At 37.5% G+C, this 18,122-nt stretch overlaps 1 protein-coding gene and 1 non-coding gene across 2 annotated transcripts; one reads left to right on the plus strand and one right to left on the minus strand.

The window, feature by feature from the left end:
• Positions 1–779: 779 nt before the first annotated feature.
• LOC126911780 (titin-like) lies at positions 780–12,986 on the plus strand. The gene is made up of 6 exons (XM_050700624.1): positions 780–845; positions 1,504–1,531; positions 2,087–2,290; positions 2,801–2,938; positions 3,357–12,191; positions 12,276–12,986. Exons 1-6 carry the CDS (start codon positions 813–815, stop codon positions 12,719–12,721), a joined length of 9,684 nt encoding a protein of 3,227 aa, XP_050556581.1. The 5' UTR covers positions 780–812; the 3' UTR covers positions 12,722–12,986.
• Positions 12,987–13,494: 508 nt separating this feature from the next.
• On the minus strand, positions 13,495–13,568 carry Trnai-aau (transfer RNA isoleucine (anticodon AAU)). The gene has a single exon. It is a non-coding gene; the product is annotated as a tRNA-Ile (tRNA).
• Positions 13,569–18,122: the final 4,554 nt, after the last annotated feature.

Below are 18,122 nucleotides of genomic sequence, written 5' to 3' on the forward strand. Positions count from 1 at the left end.
GTACATTCACTTTTCACAATTTGTGTTGTAAGTCCATATACTGGCACATTTCCAGACTCCGTGCTACCACTGAGAAATTTTCGAAAAACCGAAAAAAGCCCAGTAATACTTCGACTTTTTTTTTGAGGTCGGAAAATCATGCTGTCACTTTTCGCTGCCTATTTTTGAACGCATGCTTTAGGCGAGAAAGAAAAAGAATTATTTATCTGGTGAACTTTTGTGATTTCTGAAATGAATTAAAAAATTAGGAAGTTTTTAATTCGTCGTTTTATTTGTCGTTACATTGTTCCTACTATCAAATCAAATAATGTATCAGAGATATTGTAAAAAACATCTTTTTTAAAAGAGTAACGATGGAGTTTCTTGCTCGTTCTTCTCCATTCGAAGCCACACTTTGGAACGAGCGCCTAGCTTCACTGACAGACAGACTGACGGACAATTCAATTTGATGTTTCAAAAGTGCCTAATTTAGGATTAATTGAAATAAAAGCTTTGACTTTGACTTTGCTATTCTATGAACATAGGTACAGATAGTCAGATAATTTCTTTTGCACGTTAGTAAATTAAAAGACTGCGTCATTGGTCGAGTGGTCGCAATTACGACTGCTTTGACTTTGACTTTCGTGCTTATGCACGTTGGGGCCCCCCGTAGTGCGGGGCCCAGTATAATTGATACGGCGCTAGCTACGCCCCTGTTTATTTCTCCGCCATCTTTATTTGCACAGATTGTATAGAAACAAATAATTTTGGCAGTGCTATCATGGTTGTATTATAAAATTGATTGCTCGCGATTTTGGGCAAATCATTCCAAAATGTTGCGTGGAGTGGTAATCATCTGTTTAGTGGTGAGTTTAAAAAATATATTATACTAATTACTTTATAGGGTAATAAACATTTTGTGAGACATACTAAATTACTTTATTAAATACATACAACAATACAATATTTAATATATTAAAAATAATAAAAATTGTTACGGAATTGCCGCGTCTGCGCACGCTGCTCACGATGAAGAGTCCCTCTGTGACTCGAAACTAGTAGAGCTTTTCTCCATTAATGTATGTATCACTACATAGTATAAAACAAAGTCGCTTTCTCTGTCCCTATGTCCCTTTGTATGCTTATATCTTTAAAACTACGCAACGGATTTTGATGCGGTTTTTTTAATAAATAGAGTGATTCAAGAGGAAGGTTTATATGTATAATACACGCATAATATATCACCATTGTACCTATGCGAAGCTGTGGCGGGGATACTAGTAGGATATAATTTTGACTGCACGATTGGCGCGTTGCCTGGGCACCTGGCTGCCATGCAACGTGTAGCGGGTTCGATTCCCGCAATGGAGTAACTCTTTGTGTGATCCACACAGGGTGTAATGCGCATGTGAAATTGTTTGTTTATAAATGTACACAAGACATAGGAAAATATCCTAGCGTAGGGCAACGTTTTTATAATTTTTTTTATTTTGTATAACACAAAATCTAATTTTCATTTCACAGGCTTTCGTGGCCATCGATGGTTTGCCAAGTAAGTACCAAGACATTTTTACCACTTTTATTCTTCTTTATAAGCCCCACATGGAATACTGGTTTTGGCGACACATGATATGTGACAGATGACAGAAGTCGCATATAGACGATCGATGAACAAATCAAGTCGAAGATGACGTATAAATCCTACATCGCACAACGCTATGGATGTGTGCTGTAGATGGCTTTCCGTATGCACTATCGATACATTGCATACTCGAGCTGCGTATCTTCCTTGCACAGCTACATAGCTTAGTATCAGTGAAAATGGTTTAGGTACATTCAGAGATTAGGGGCCATCCATTAATTACGTTGTCCAATAAAATAAAATATAATCCATTAAAATTTTGGAAATGCTATTTTAATAATTATTTCTAGATGTAAAATTAAAATGTGACGTCACACTAGAGAGGGTAGGGTCCCACAAATGTGACCAATTGTGACAAGGACGGGTGAGAGGGTCAAAAATTATGAAATTCGTGTGACGTAATTTATGGATGGCACCTTATAAACTATGACATTACGTAATTTTAATAATATACAAATTTTCCAGACCATGAAAGCGACAACGCTCGCTACGATAGCTCGTTCCAAGCGAACGGGCGGCGGCATCAGCAGTCTAGAGCTTATGATGAGGAGCATACGAGCAGCCTGGATGTAGACGATGGAAGGATGGTGCAAACCCAGGCTGGGTCCCAATGGGCGCGGAACAGCGAGGCTGAGAGTGCTTTTGATGTTAACCAGAGTGTTAAAGAAGGTTGGTGTTATTTGTGGACATTATTTTTAGAACTTTGCCCTAAATTACGCTAACCTAAGGCAACTTTGATTAACTTTAAGTGTGGGAGACCCATGTGTGGCTCGACCGGAGTGATACCACGGCCTCACAGAAAACCGACGTGAAACAACGCTTGCGTTGTGTTTCGCTGTGAGGGTGGTTACCGGAGGCCCAATTATCCCCCTTCCCAATCTTCTCGAACTCCGATTCATCAACTACCCTTGAATTCCTAACTGTAACGTGTAACGCCTCTGGTATTTCGGGTATCCATGGGCGGCGGCGGTAGCTTACCATGAGGTTATACGTCTACTCATTTTTACTCATTTACCGGCTGCTGTATCGATGGTGCGTTTATTTTATAAACCCGTCACACTCAGACACGAAACTACCATGTATGGAACACACAAAGAATAATTTAGTCCGAAATTGAAGTCACATTAGGTGTATAAAGATAAGTTTGTGCAATATTTAACGCGATTATAATCATTTCAGAATTTTCCAACGACGGTGGAGTGCTAAGGCATAGCAAGTCTATCTCGGAGTCCCATGATGAGAGCCAGAGCTCTCAGGATTCCAGCAGACAGACCAGTTACTACGCAGCTACCAGCAACGTAGGGGATGGGCATCAAGGTATGTGAAATTTATTTTAATCTAGAACATAATAGGTATGTGTAGTTTCTTAACTGTCAATTTCAATAACCGATCTAACTGCCTCGTTGGTCAAGGGGTGGCAAGGCCGACTGCCGGACAAGAAGATTCGATTCCCGAGTCGAGCAAAGTATTACTAGGCTTTTTGAAAAAAATCTCGGTAGTAGTAGCAGCATGGAATCTGGAATTGTGTCCAGTATATGGCAATGGCTCACCCACTATTAGATGAGACTTATAACAGAAATGGAGAAAAGTGGGTGTACATGTGAAGTTTACATGCGATAAACATGGATAGAAAGTCACAACGAAGAACAGTCGGGCAGAATGCCTGCCAGGGCTTTCTATTTCTTGCTTTCTTTCTTTATTTCAATGTATATCAGTTCATTTTTTTATTTCACAGGTCCCATAAACCATGGATACAGGCCCTATAGTCCAAGCATTCCTCAACCAGTACCCCCAATAGTCCGACCACTACCTATCAGACAACCCAGTCTGACCCATTTACCCAACCACGTCCATCACGACACTAACCTACGAAACGCGAACGAATATTACCAGGACAACCATGGCCACGGCCATTACGGGCATCCCAGTGATAGGAATGGAAACTACGGCCATAATGGGTGGTACGTCACTCCAAATGGGTGGTTCAGACGGTTTATACCACAATCTGGAATCCATCCTCATCGTCACTTTGGATACCAGCCTGGGTATCAAGGTATACCCAATGACCATTATAACAAATTCCATAAAATTGGAAACCCTGCTTTAGATGCTAGAAATCATGACAAGACTAAAGTCAAATATGTGCCTAACGGACATCATGGAAGCCCTGGTCATACAAAACCAAGTCTTGATGAAGTGCTAAACGCTTTAGGTTATAATCCTAATAAGGATAAACATGATGCACCTAACAAAATAAATCATGGCATGGCACCTGATATCAATAATAAAGAAAACGATGGAACCAAAGTAAACTTTGTAAACGGCAGCGATGAAACCAATACTGCCAAAGACGTACCCGTTGATAATCAAGGAAATATCCCCGAAATTAAAACTCCAGAGCATCCTACAGGTGGTTTAGATCATGTTCTTAGTGCTATAGATTACGCGCGAGCTCCCAAAAAGCCTAGCAACTATGAAGCTGAAACTATACAATATGTACCAGCTATAGTTCCAACTGAATATTTGAATAGACCAGTAAACTACGACGCTATTGGAATAGAAGTACCAGAGTCTGGGATTTTGATACCAGAGGAATCTGAGGAGTATGTCCCAACGTATCCTGTACGTTACATCCCAGTCGCTGAAAACATACCAGAATACGTGATTCCTAATCAAAGAGTAAGATATTACGAGAATCCTGTCCCTTACGTTGGTTCTCCAGTAGTCTTACCTGAAGAAACAGGTTATACAAATGAAAGATTCGCACCAGATAATGGCTTTGTTAAACCTTATACTGGGCAATTCCATCCAGAACCGACTTTTGTACCTGAAGTTTCTTATAGCCCAATAGACGATGATAGTTCTAAAATAAAGAACCCTGACGTTAATGAAGATGGAAAACCTGTTAATGGTGATGACATTATCATTGATAGAAGATATATTACAAAGGAAAGTACTGAAACTTCGCAAGAAACTAACAGAAGATCTAAACAAAGTTCCACTACCATCATAAGGAAGAATGTTGGTGTCAGACCTTTGGAAGATGATGATAATGATGATTCTGATGATGTTATTGTTAAGACACCTGTTCCTGTCACTAAACCTAGTGAAGGAACCAATAACAACGACAAGGAACCAATAACTCCTACACCAAACGATAAAATCAAGAAACCAAAAGTACCAAGAAAGATACCAATTCATAAAAACATCTATCCACCAAGAAATGTAATTCACAAGAAAACTGACACAGTACCATTCGTGATTGGTAAAATTACAGATGAACCTGACCAACCTGGTGGCGACAAAACTGTTGTGAGATCAGAACATGATGTCATAAACCAAAATAGCGACGTACCTTACGTGGTTGAAAGGAAACCAGTAAATGATGGGGCAAAACCAATTCATATAGAACCGACCTATGTCCCAGAAGTTCCTTATAGTCCAACAGAGGATAATAGCCCTGAAAAGAAGAGCCCTACTGTCATAAACAAGACATTAAAGAAGAACGCTGATGTCACACCTTTAGAAGAAGAAAATGATGATGATATTCCTGTTAAGAAACCTGTTCCTGTCAGGAAACCTAGTGAAGGACAAAATAACAATGATAAAGAACCAAAAACTCCTACACCAAACGATAAAATCAAGAAACCACCAGTAGCAAGAAAGATACCTATATATCCACCAAGAGACGTAATTCACAAGAATACTGATACAGTACCATTTGTAATTGGTAAAATTACAGATGAACCTGACCAACCGGGTGCCGACAAAACTGTTGTGAGATCAGAACATGACGTTATAAACCAAAATAGTGACGTACCTTACGTGGTTGAAAGGAAACCAGGTCATAATGATGCAAAACCTAACACTGCTGATGGTACGAATAAACCAATTCATATAGAACCGACGTATGTCCCAGAAGTTTCTTATAATCCAACAGAGGATAATAGCCCTGAAAAGAAGAGGCCTACTATGGTAAAGAAGATAGGAAAGAAGAACGTTGACGTCACACCTCTAGATGATGATGATAATGATGATGATATTCCTGTTAAGAAACCTGTTCCTGTCAGGAAACCTAGTGAAGGACAAAATAACAATGATAAAGAACCAAAAACTCCTACACCAAACGATAAAATTAAGAAACCACCAGTAGCAAGAAAGATACCAATTCAAAAACATATCTATCCACCAAGAGACGTAATTCACAAGAAAGTTGATGCAACACCATTTGTTATTGGTAAAATTACAGATGAACCTGACCAACCTGGTGGCGACAAAACTGTTGTGAGATCAGAACATGATGTTATAAACCAAAATAGTGACGTACCTTACGTGGTTGAAAGGAAACCAGTAAATAATGATGCTAAACCTAAAACTACTGATGGTACGAATAAACCAACTCATATAGAACCGACTTATGTCCCAGAAGTTCCTTACAGTCCAACAGAGGATAAGAGCCCTGAAAAAAAGAGCGCAAATAATGATGCAAAACCTAAAACTACTGATGATACTAATAAACCAACTGATACTGAGAAACCTACACCAGTAAAGAATGCAAATGTTGATGATAAAGGAACTCCTGAAAATAAGGAAACTTATACAGTAAGGACACCTTCAGGAGTAATTCTTCATGTTCATGAAATACCTGTAGATGAAGATGCAGCTCCAAAACCTAAACATATAATAGATGGAAATAAAGACAACATAGTAAAAAAGAAACCATTACCAACAAAGCCAAACATCTATCCACCCAAAAATGATAAAATTGTTGACCAAAATGTTCATGGATACAAACCCGACCACGAAATAAAAGACGCAACAACAGCTAAAGATGAGAAAGCAAACCCTACTACTGCAAAACCTATACCACAAATTGGCAAACCTATACCAAGAATGCCTAAAGGACCTGATGGATACATTGTCAAGACCAGACAACCGAAGAAACTTGTTGATGATGCGACACCTATAGAAGATATCAACCAAAGACCGAAACCTAAAGAACCCGTCACTCCTACTGCTCCTATTAAAAAAGAAAATAACACGCCTAATACTGCTCCTAAGAAAACCATTAAAGAAGATGAAACACCTGACAAAACAGTAAAAAAACCAACACCTAACAACGATTCTGATTCTCACAGTCAAGATAGTAATGAGGATGATGATTATTATAAAATAATAAAATCATTTAGAACTATCAATACTGAGGAAGAAGAAAGCAGCAGTAGTCATAATAGCAGAACAGAAACTAGAGTTCAAAGGATTTTGAGACATAAGAGTCATAAACCTGGTGATAAAGATGATTTGAATGATGATGATGATACAGTTGAAGGTAGACCAGTCAACCATGAACAAACTACAAAGAAACCACGCAAGAAATTCCCTTTCAAAGTTGTTGGAGAAAGCAATGATGATTCTGAGGATAGCAACAGTGAAGAAGATTATTTAGACAATGATAAAAAATCTCCAGCAACAGAGAAACCAGACAAAAAACAACCCATTAAGCCTGTTACTGAGAACAATAAAAATAATCCAAAGCCAAACGATAAGATCACTGATAAGAATGCTATCACAACTGAAAAGAGCGTTGCATCAACAACCACAAAGAAACCAGATGTTACAAAAGAACCATCTGTTAAAAATATTGATAAAAAGCCTATCAAAGGTATAAATACTCCTAATGAAGAGAAAACTAAAGACACAACTCCTAAACCTGACACTAAAGAAATAACAGATGATAAGAAACCTAATATTATTAGAAGGAAACCGACAGACAAAGATGTAAATAATGATGAAGAATTTGTATCTAGAACTACAGTGACAGAAGAATCCGAAGATTCAGTGCTTAACAACAAAAAACACAATTCTATAACTGAAACTGAAGAAATTATAAAGAGAGGCCAGAAAAAGCCAGTCAATAAACCAAACAAAGCTAAACCAGACTCTACCAATAATAACGATGAAGGAACACCAGATACCACAACTGATAAGGCGCCAAATGCTAAAAAGACTGATGGTAATAACAAGCCCGTTACTAAAAAACCCGCTAATGAAAAGAAGCCAGACCAAGGAAACAATGACATAGACAAGAAACCTAAAAACAAAACCCCTACGGGTGACAAAAAGCCTGATACTAAAAAACCACAGGATGAAAAACAATTAAATAAACCCGATGAGAGTAAAACTGAGAAACCAATCACTACAACTGACGACAAAGCACCTCGAAATGAACCAACCAAGGAAAACAAACCTGACAAATCGGGTACAACAGCAAAACCAACTACTAAAGATAATAATACCGATAAAAAACCAAACGCTACCCCTGACACTGACAAGACATCAACCACTGGAAAGGACAACAAACCTGAGTCACCAAAGAAAAAGCCAGAAACAGTTGATACTAAAAACAAATCGCCAGACACAACTAAACCGAAGGAGAAAGGAGGAAAGACGCCCATACCAATCATAAAAGGAGATATGCCAATTAAAAAAATGCCTGTCAGACCAGACATAATCAGACCACCAGTAACTCCAATAGATGATGATGAATCAAGTTCAGTAGAATGTGAAAGCTGGGAAGATTGGGAAGACGAGGATATCAACATGGAGAATGAAAAAGAAACTGTTGATAAAACGAAGGAACCAGTTACTAAAAAGAATAGGGAAGAGAATGCACCAGATTCCAAAAACGCTAGTCCAAAACCAACAACTGAAAAGAGCGTAGGCAACAATGATGGCCCAGATACTAAAAATAATGAGAAAGAAAATGCCGCACCAGATTCCAAAAACGCTAGTCCAAAACCAAACAGTAGTACAATGACTGAAAAGAGCGTAGAAAAGGATGATGACTTAAATAAAAATAAGAAAACGCCTACAACAGAATCTAACAAAATACCAGACACTACAGAAACACCTAAAGATAAACAACCAGACAAACCTAACAATGAAAAGCCAGATACCGGTAAATCTGATAAAGACAAGAAACCAAGTACTGCTGATAGTAAAAATCCTGAAGTAGGTAATGATGATGCAAGCAATAAACCAAAGACTGCAACAAAAGCAAACATTCCAACGGCAACAGCAACTACACCAGCAACAGTAACTACAGAAAAAACAATAAATACTGAAAAGCCCAAAACTGGTACAGACTGTGATTATTTCGGCAATGTTGATTGTGAAGACTATGATGACGATGAGGACAGTAAAACCAAAGTAAATGCTACTGAAAGTCCTGAATATGATGCTGATGATGAAATTATTGAAGATGATGATGATGATGTAGATTCAAATGAAAATGATGATGTTACTGAGGATTCAGAAGAAACTATCAGTGATGAAGATGTCAGTACTGAAGACGCAGATCAAGGTGATGGCAAAAAGCCAAATGTAGAAGAAAAACCTAATAGTGAAAATAAGCCTGATGATAAATCTAGCACTACAACGATTAAACCAGATGCTGTAACTACTGAAAAGAATAAAAAGCCTAGTGAAAGTAGTGAAAATAAGGATAAACCAGCTGAAAGCAAGAAACCGGTAGATGATAAAAAGACACCAAGTAATAATAATGGTAAACCAACAGCCAGTACTGAGAAACCTACTGGTAATAATAAAATAACTGAAGATAAAACCAAACCATCAGAGAATAACGAAAAACCAAAAAATAATGACGATACACCAGCTGACAATGGCAAGAAACCGACTAAAGATAACGAAAAACCTAGTAAAAATGATAAAAACCCATCTGATAAGAACACCAAACCAGCTGATAGTACTGAGAAACCAACTGGAGACAAGAAACCTGCAGAAGATAAGAAGAACCCATCTGAAAATGACGACAAACCGAGCGACAGTGATCAAAAGCCAACTGACAGTACAGAGAAGTCTAATGGAAATAAGAAGCCAACTGAAGATGACAACAAACCTAATGAAAACACTAAAAAACCAAATGAGAATAATGACAAACCAGCTGATAGTACCGAGAAACCTGGAAACCAAAAACCTGTTGATAATAGCAAAAAACCTTCTGAAGATAATCAGAAACCTAATGAAAACATTAAAAAACCAAATGAGAATAGTGACAAACCAGCTGATAGTACCGAGAAACCTGGTAACCAAAAACCTGTTGATAACAGCAAAAAACCTTCTGAAGACAATGAGAAACCAAACGAAAATACTAAAAAACCAAATGAGAATAGTGACAAACCAGCTGATAGTACCGAGAAACCTACTGGAAACCAAAAACCTGTTGATAATAGCAAAAAGCCATTAGAAGATAATCGAAATAAAAACAAACCAACGGACAGTACTGATAAGCAAAAGCCATTAGAAGATAATAAAAAACCAAATCAAAATACTGACAAAACTGAAAAACCTAAAATTGATAACACTAAAGAACCATCTACAGAAGTACCTGATGATGGAAGTAAAGAGGACAAAGCTTCACCAGAAGACATAGATTCTGATGAAATTGATGAAGAATCTTCAGAAGAAGATGCTATTGAGACGGACTCTGAAAATGTGGAAACGACCACTGAAAAGAAACCAGATAATGGTCAGAAAACAGACAAACCAAAACCAGAATCTAAAACCAATGATTGTGATTACTTCGGTGATGTAGACTGTGAAGATTATAATGACGATGACATTGATAATGTCACTGACAAACAAGATGATACGACAAAACCAAACGAAACTAAGAAAAAACCAGAACCTAACAACACTGACAATGATGCCAATAAACCAACGATAAAACCAAATGAACCAGAACCTAACAACAATGACAAAGATGCCAACAAACCTGTCAATCAGCAACCCGGTTCAAAAAAACCTAGTGGAAATCAAAACCCAGACACTAGTAATGAAGGCAAAGATAGAACTGACATTAATGAGAAACCAAACACAACCCCTGACAATAAACCAACCACTCAAAAACCAAAATCCATATTCGTTAACTGTCAACACTTTGGTTCTGTAGATTGTGAGGACAATACGGATGATGATCAGCATAACCCTGATAATGCTGAAGACAAAAAGCCAGATAACAATACAGGTACTGAAAAACCGAAGTCAGACAAGAAACCGGACACAGAAGTTGATAAGAAAAAGCCGGAAAGTGAAAAACCAGGTATCTTTAACCCTGGATTCTACACTAAAGATAATGTTGGCACAAACAAAGACATTGATGATAAAACCAAAAGTGTTAAAAAACCAGATGAAAACAAAGAACCAGACACTAAAAAGCCAAAAGCAGATACTGGTAAAAGCAACGATAAAAAACCTGAAGCTCTTGATAAAGATGCTAAAGGTACAGACAAACCAGATGCAAAACCAAATACTGAAACCGAGAAAAGTCCAAAACCTAAAAGTAACGACGACAATAAAAAGGGTAGCACTGAAAAACCAGACAAGGGTACTGAGAAGAAACCAGTTAATGAAAATCCTGACCAGAAACCAGATACAAAAACTCCTGAAAAAGATGGAAATAAAGATAATAAACCAAACACGGAAGATGGTGGTAAGGACAAACCAGAGAATAAAGAAAAGAAACCAGTGGAACAAAATCCCAATGGAGATGAGACTACTGATGAAAACAAACCCAAACCTAAAGAAAATGATAAAAAACCAATCAATCAAAACACTGGCAAAATACCAGACACCCAGCCCAAAAACGATGATAAGAAGCCGGTTCCTAATACTACACCAATTGATGAGAAACCTACCGACACAAACACTGACAAGAAACCTGAATCTGAAAATACTGACAAGAAACCTGACACTGAAAATACTGACAAGAAACCTGACACTGAAAATACTGACAAAAAACCTAAAGAAAATAAAACTGACAACACCAAACCTACTCCTAAGGACAAAACGCCAGACTCCAAAACCACTGGCAATGACAAGAAACCAGACAATGAAAATCCTAAGAAAGATAATGGCGACACTAACAAAAAGCCAACTGAAACACCTAAAAACAGTAATGAAACACCAGATACTGGTAAACCAGACAGCAAACCTACTAAAACTGATAAAACCCCAGTGACTAAGAAGCCAGACTCTAAAACCACTGACAAAGATGCTAACAATAAACCTACTACTAACAATGACAAACCAGTCACCAAAACTACAACCCCAGACCAACCCAAAGACGCAAAAACCCCTGACAATGACAAGAATAAAAAACCAAAAGACATTAAAACTAAAGACAATGAAAAACCATCTACTGATGGTAAAAAACCTATAGTAGATAACAAAGATGATACCGACACAACTGAAGCAGGAAAAGACAAAGTTTTAGATACAAATAACAAATCTCAAGAGAAAGAAGTAACAATCAAACGCAAAGTAGTCAACAGCATGGATGAAGTCTTAAAATATAAAGACCGTGAAGGCTTCACATTTAAAGCTTGCGATGAAACTGAGACCAGCGAAGAATCTTCATCAACCAAACAGAACAAACAAGTCAAACTAACTAAATTCATTAGAACCAAAAAGCATTTGCACAAAAGACCAAAAACAGAAGACGAAAGACCAGTAAAAGACAAAAGACCGACAAAAATACCTATATATAGACGTAAGTTATCCAAAATCATTATAAGAATACTTACTAGATCAAAAAATGTGAAAGCGACACTAAATAATGACAATACTATTACAGGAAACAACGGAAATAGTGACAAAATTCAGCAAATATGGTTGACAGAAGGTGACAGGATTATATTGAGAAGAAGCGTCGAAGATATACAAGAGAAGGAACTAGGATGTCTCGAAAAACTCTTTGAATCTGATGGCACTGTACCTTTGGATGATGAAATAGTATCTGATGCTGATGATGATGATGATGGTAAGGAAGTAAGTGTGGATAGAGAGGATACAGTAGACAGAGCTCCTTTAGAAGATATACCTGATGATGACGATTCAGATGGAATCGTGCCTTTGGAAGAAGATCTGTCTTCTAATGACGATGAAGAAGGTGATGGTTCTAAGTCTAATTCAGAAGGTAAAGAGGAAAAGTCTTCTGATTCTGGATCAAGAAAAGCTTCTCGTACGACTCCTGTAAAACAGAGTATTGCGCAAAGAAAATTAATGGTTTCTAGGCAGTAATAGAATATAAGATATAAGGTGTTCTAAAAGTATCTGCCACGGCTTTAATGGGAGGTAGTGTTGTGTTTGAAGATTACAATACCTGCCGTTAAAGCCGTGGCAGATACGTTTAGAACTATTTGAAGAGAACTTACTCACGTAGCTTTTTGAAGAGGTAACTCGACTAATTTGTCTCGCTCAGTGGTTGTCGTGAATGTTATTTACGAACATGGGCCCTAGCATGGTTTGAAACTAGACGAGATGCCTCGTTGAGCACTCGCGTGAGTAAACAATATACATAACCTATTTTTTTATAAAAATAATATTTTACTACTTTAACATTTAGGCTTTTTATGTATAATTATCTATGCTGTATAAATAATTGTGATGTGATTTTGATTTTTATATTTAAATATGTAATTAAATAATAAATATAATATATCATGTCTTTTCTTTGTCGTGCGTACATTGCATCGCGTTCCGCCTCAAAGAGCCATCAGACCACCACAGATGGGACCCAGTAGGGCAGATGCCTGATCCGGAGCTGCGGACTACCTAGCGGGTTACCAGGGCTCTGGCTCGAAAAGCAGGAGTAAGAAAGAGGTGGTTTTTAGTCAGTAAGAGTCTGACACTAACTCTCGCCTCACCCATGGCGAAAGAAGTCATTAGATGATTTTCACCTTTTAAAAACATAAAAAATTGTTTTTTATCATGTTATAGATCAATTACAACTCCTTAGCAGAACAAAAATAAATCTCAAAAATAAAAACTGAAAAGGTACAAAAAGAGAATTGTGGCCCATGAGGGGATCGAACCCGCGACCTTCGCGTTATTAGCACGACGCTCTAACCAACTGAGCTAATGGGCCGATGGATTTAGTGGTCAAAATACTTGACTACGATATTTTTTTAAGATTTTCTCCTATGTATGGTACATGAAGCAAATACAAAGAGATGTCATAACTGGATTTCCCTTTAACATAATGCGTGACACTTTACGGGGAGCGCGGGACGTTACAAACCACGCCCCGAACCGTGATGGTCCCGAAGGCTGCTTTTCCACCAGAGATGTGCTGTGTAGCTATGATACTAAGATGTAATAGCTAAGCTGTGAAACTATGTGACCGTTTCCACTGATACTAAGCTATGTAGCTGTTCGAGGAAGATGCGCAGCTCGAGTATGCGATGTATCGATAATAGGGAAGCCGTTTTAGTCAGTAAGAGTCTGACACTCCCACTCGCCTCACCCAAGGCGGGAGAAGTTATTGGATAACTTTGCCCCTCAAAAAATAAACCCGCCGAAATTTTTACTAAGTAGGTACTACACCGCGAAAAAAAGTAACGAACGATGCACATCACTACATAGTATAAAACAAAGTCGCCTTCTCTGTTCCTATGTCCCTTTGTACGCTTAAATCTTTAAAACTACGCAACGGATTTTGATGCGGTTTGTTTAATAGATAAAGTGATTCAAGAGGAAGGTTTATATGTATAATACACGCATAATATATCACCATTGCACCCATGCGAAGCTGGGGCGGGTCGCTAGTTTGGTAATAAAAAAATGGTGTCAAATGATAAACTTCCTTTAAATAAGTTTTTTATTTTTAAAATAACTTTACGCCATAATTATGCGCATGTTACACGGATAACTTGCAGTTAATTTGTCTGTGGTAAAAAATGGCGCGCGCGGGAACTTTGACATTTAGGAAGTTTAGAAATTAATACTTTTGATAGGTCGGTGGTACACTGAGTTCTTATGAAAAATATAATTTAGTACTTTATTTAGACAAGATCATATTTTTTCATGGTGTGCTTACACCACTCGGTAAACGAGCAGACGGATCACCTAATATTAGGCAATCGCCGCCGCCCATGGACACCCGAAACACCAGAGGCGTTATAAATGCGTTGCCGGCCTTTTGGGGGTTAGGAATTAAAGGGTGGTTGTCCAGATGAGCGGAATGCTACTCATGAATGAGCCTCTAGCATGACTTGAAACTGGTCGAGTTCCTCGTCAAACAGTAAACCGATTACCGATAACATAATAATTAACACAATTCTATTTTTATATTTTTAAATATTATTTTATTTTGTATTTTATAAATAGTATTTAAAAATGTAATTTTAGAAAATTTGAATAAATGTAATATGGAACGATAAATCACTCACTACACCAAATCCTTACGTCAAAAAAACGCGGCAAATTTGACAGCTGAACTGTCATCCGACACGAGCGGTGTCAATGTTGTTTTTTTTTCGCTCGTAATTAACAAGGCATGGGCGTGATCGCACCCTGGGGTGTTAACGCGTGCGCGAGAAACTGTTTTTAGACAAAAACTAACATAAAAATACGTTATTTTAAGGTAAATTGTTTAATAATCAAATGGTTTATTGTTCACATTTTGGTTGAATACTGAAGTCGTTTGTGAGGGATTTGTTGTTTTTTTTTTCTTTTAAACGTTTGGCATGAAGACTGTACGGATGCCACAGTAGACTGGTATTAAATGACTGTTGCGCAAAGTGTCGTGGGTTCCTTTACATTCCAAAAAATGTTGACTTATCTAATTATTTTTTTTTTCTTTTTACACACGACACAGAACAGTGCTGTTTGTTTTCTATAGGTAAGTATTGTCAGAGACGAGTGGAAGGAGGGTAGGGAGGCTTTTGCCCTACAGTGGGACGATCATGGCTGAAATCTAAATCTAATCTAAGTATTTTCAGGGGTGTTATTTGTAACTTACCTAATTCCCTTTTCTTTGTAACATAATATTTACATCTATACTAATATTATAAAGCTGAAGAGTTTGTTTGATTGTTTGTTTGTTTGAACGCGCTAATCTCAGGAACTACTGGTCCGATTTGAATAATTCTTTTTGTGTTGAATAGTGCATTTATCGAGGAATAAAACATCACGCTATGATTAATAGGAGCCAAGCAGAGCGGGTGAAACCGCGCGGAAGTAGCTAGTCTAAAATATAAAACCTAAAAAGTAACAACTAAATACCTACTATTTACAAAGCATAAAAATTCAGCTTTGACATCAATAGGAATAGTATTTAGAGAGTGTCAAACGCGCTCACTTTTCAATTAAGCACTTTAAACGTAAAGCAAACTCATACTAAGGGTAGAGAACGAGTCAGAATCATAATTATTCCCTCTCATTAAACAACCCTAACCCCATTCCCAAAGCGTGAAGAAACAAACAATTAACAGAACCACAGACATAAAATGTCGATTATAACGATAACATAATCGAATTACTGACTATCTCAGTCGAGTGATCGCACGTGCGACTGCCGAACAAGGGATCTCAGGTTTGATGGTCGGGCAAAGTATTACTGGGCTTTTTTTTCGGATTTTCGAAAATTTCTCGGTAGTAGCACAGAGATTATGTCCAGTATATGGCAATAGGCTCACCCCTATTACATGGGACTAATAACACAAATGGTGAAAAGTGGGTGTACATTGTATAGCGGCATTACGTGTCGTAATGTGCACCTCTGCTTACCCCTTCAGGGATAAAAGTCGTGACGTTGTGTATAATCGAATTACGCCCCCTCCCTAATACTTTATTATCTGTGTAATTGTATTATTATCTGTGCAACATGATATTGCAATCGCCATAATGATTTCGTCTGCGATTGTTTATTTTTATTGTATTGTCAATATTTTGACATTTGGTATTTGGCATGGGTAGCGTAATTTGATTGTGGGCTGGGGATTTTGGTGATCGTAAATCATCGCGAGTAATGGTTTGGATATTTTAACGTAATTTGAAATAAAAGATTTTATTTTTGGGGTACAGTCACATATCATCTTTGAGATTTTATTTTTGGGATATAGTCACTTAACATCAACAGCCTATAAGTGGCCACTGCTGACCAAATGCCTCTTCACACGCTTGCTCAATGCGGGTTGGCGATTTCAAACTTATAATTAGAAATTATAAGTCCAAGTTTCCTCACGATGTTTTCCTTCACCGTTAATCAGTGGTGTCTAAATAATATGCTTAGAAAGTACATATTACTCGGAAAAAGTCACATTGGTACTTTTATCAGACTTAGCACAACCATTGAAGTAGATGACTATTATTTATTTTAACGTCCGTGTTGTAGATAAAGATAATTAGTTTTATACGTAGAAATGACGTATTTGCTCCCACTCCTAAACTTTGTTTCGTTTTATCTAAGTATTGTTATCTTATAAGACAAAATAAAAAAATACGTGTCTAATATTTCTTCATTACCTAACTGACGGACTAAATAGATTTTTAATTTTCATACCCCGTCATCATCCCTATTGCATATTACTACAAAATACACTCAACATAATCAAATTTACAGCTGAAATAAAAGTATTAAGGGAAAATTTGTGTGAAAGAGAAAGCCATATCGCATTGCAATTGGTAAGAAAGAGACAGATGATTTTGTACAAGCTCCTCTACAGTTGGGCGGGATGAATATAACTTGTTCTATATTTGACCAATAAGGTTTTAGATGGTAAAAACGTTGTAAGCGCCGTTGTAATCACGTTTTATGGAGCTTTTCCACCAGAGATGTATATGTAGCTATGCTACGAAGATGTAACAGCTAAGCTGTGAAACTATGTGAACGTTTCCACTGATACTAAGCTATGTAGCTGTGCGAGAAAGATGCGCAGCTCGAGTCTACAATAGTACGGAGGCCATCCATAGCATGCATCTTTTAATATAAAAAACATAGCTTGGCTGAGTCTGGAATATGATTGATGGAAGCCAAACGCATTCACAGTAACTTAGCATAGCACATAGGTGGAAAAGCACCCATAATAATGTCTTGATGGTAATGATGTCGGTAAACATAGTTAGCGGGCTTATCGGGGCTACGGCTCGAAAAGCAGGAGTTTTTTTGCGATATTAAATTATATACATATGTAGAATCACCGATTTTTCTGTATTGAATGATGTATACAACTCAAAATCGCAAAAAAATCTCTTAGATCAATTATATTCCGAACCGATACAACCTTCAACCCTTAAAGAAACGAGCGTACTCCTTTTTAAAAGATCGGCAACGCACCTCTGGTGTTTCAAGTGTCCATGGGCGGCGGCGATTGCTTACCATCAGGTGATCCGTTTGCTCGTTTACCGGCTTATACCTTAAAAAAATATCTCTTATATCAAATTAGCCTCTCAACCGCCGATATTCTTCATTTAATCTTTAAAAAAAAAAATATCCCACAAACAAACACAACGCCCCCAATAACTCATTTAGTACCAAAAACATATAAAAACTTACGTCCTTTTATTCCTAAACCACTTTCCGTGTAACGCTCCGCCCATATTGGTCGACTCAAAGAGAATCTCTTCAAACAGCTTTCAGTTACTGAATGCGCGCCAAACGTTACGTCACACTACTGTCAAATTGAATTTGACAGCTGTT

Source organism: Spodoptera frugiperda, chromosome 19 (genome assembly GCF_023101765.2).
Source record: "Spodoptera frugiperda isolate SF20-4 chromosome 19, AGI-APGP_CSIRO_Sfru_2.0, whole genome shotgun sequence".
Lineage (NCBI taxonomy): Eukaryota > Metazoa > Arthropoda > Insecta > Lepidoptera > Noctuidae > Spodoptera > Spodoptera frugiperda.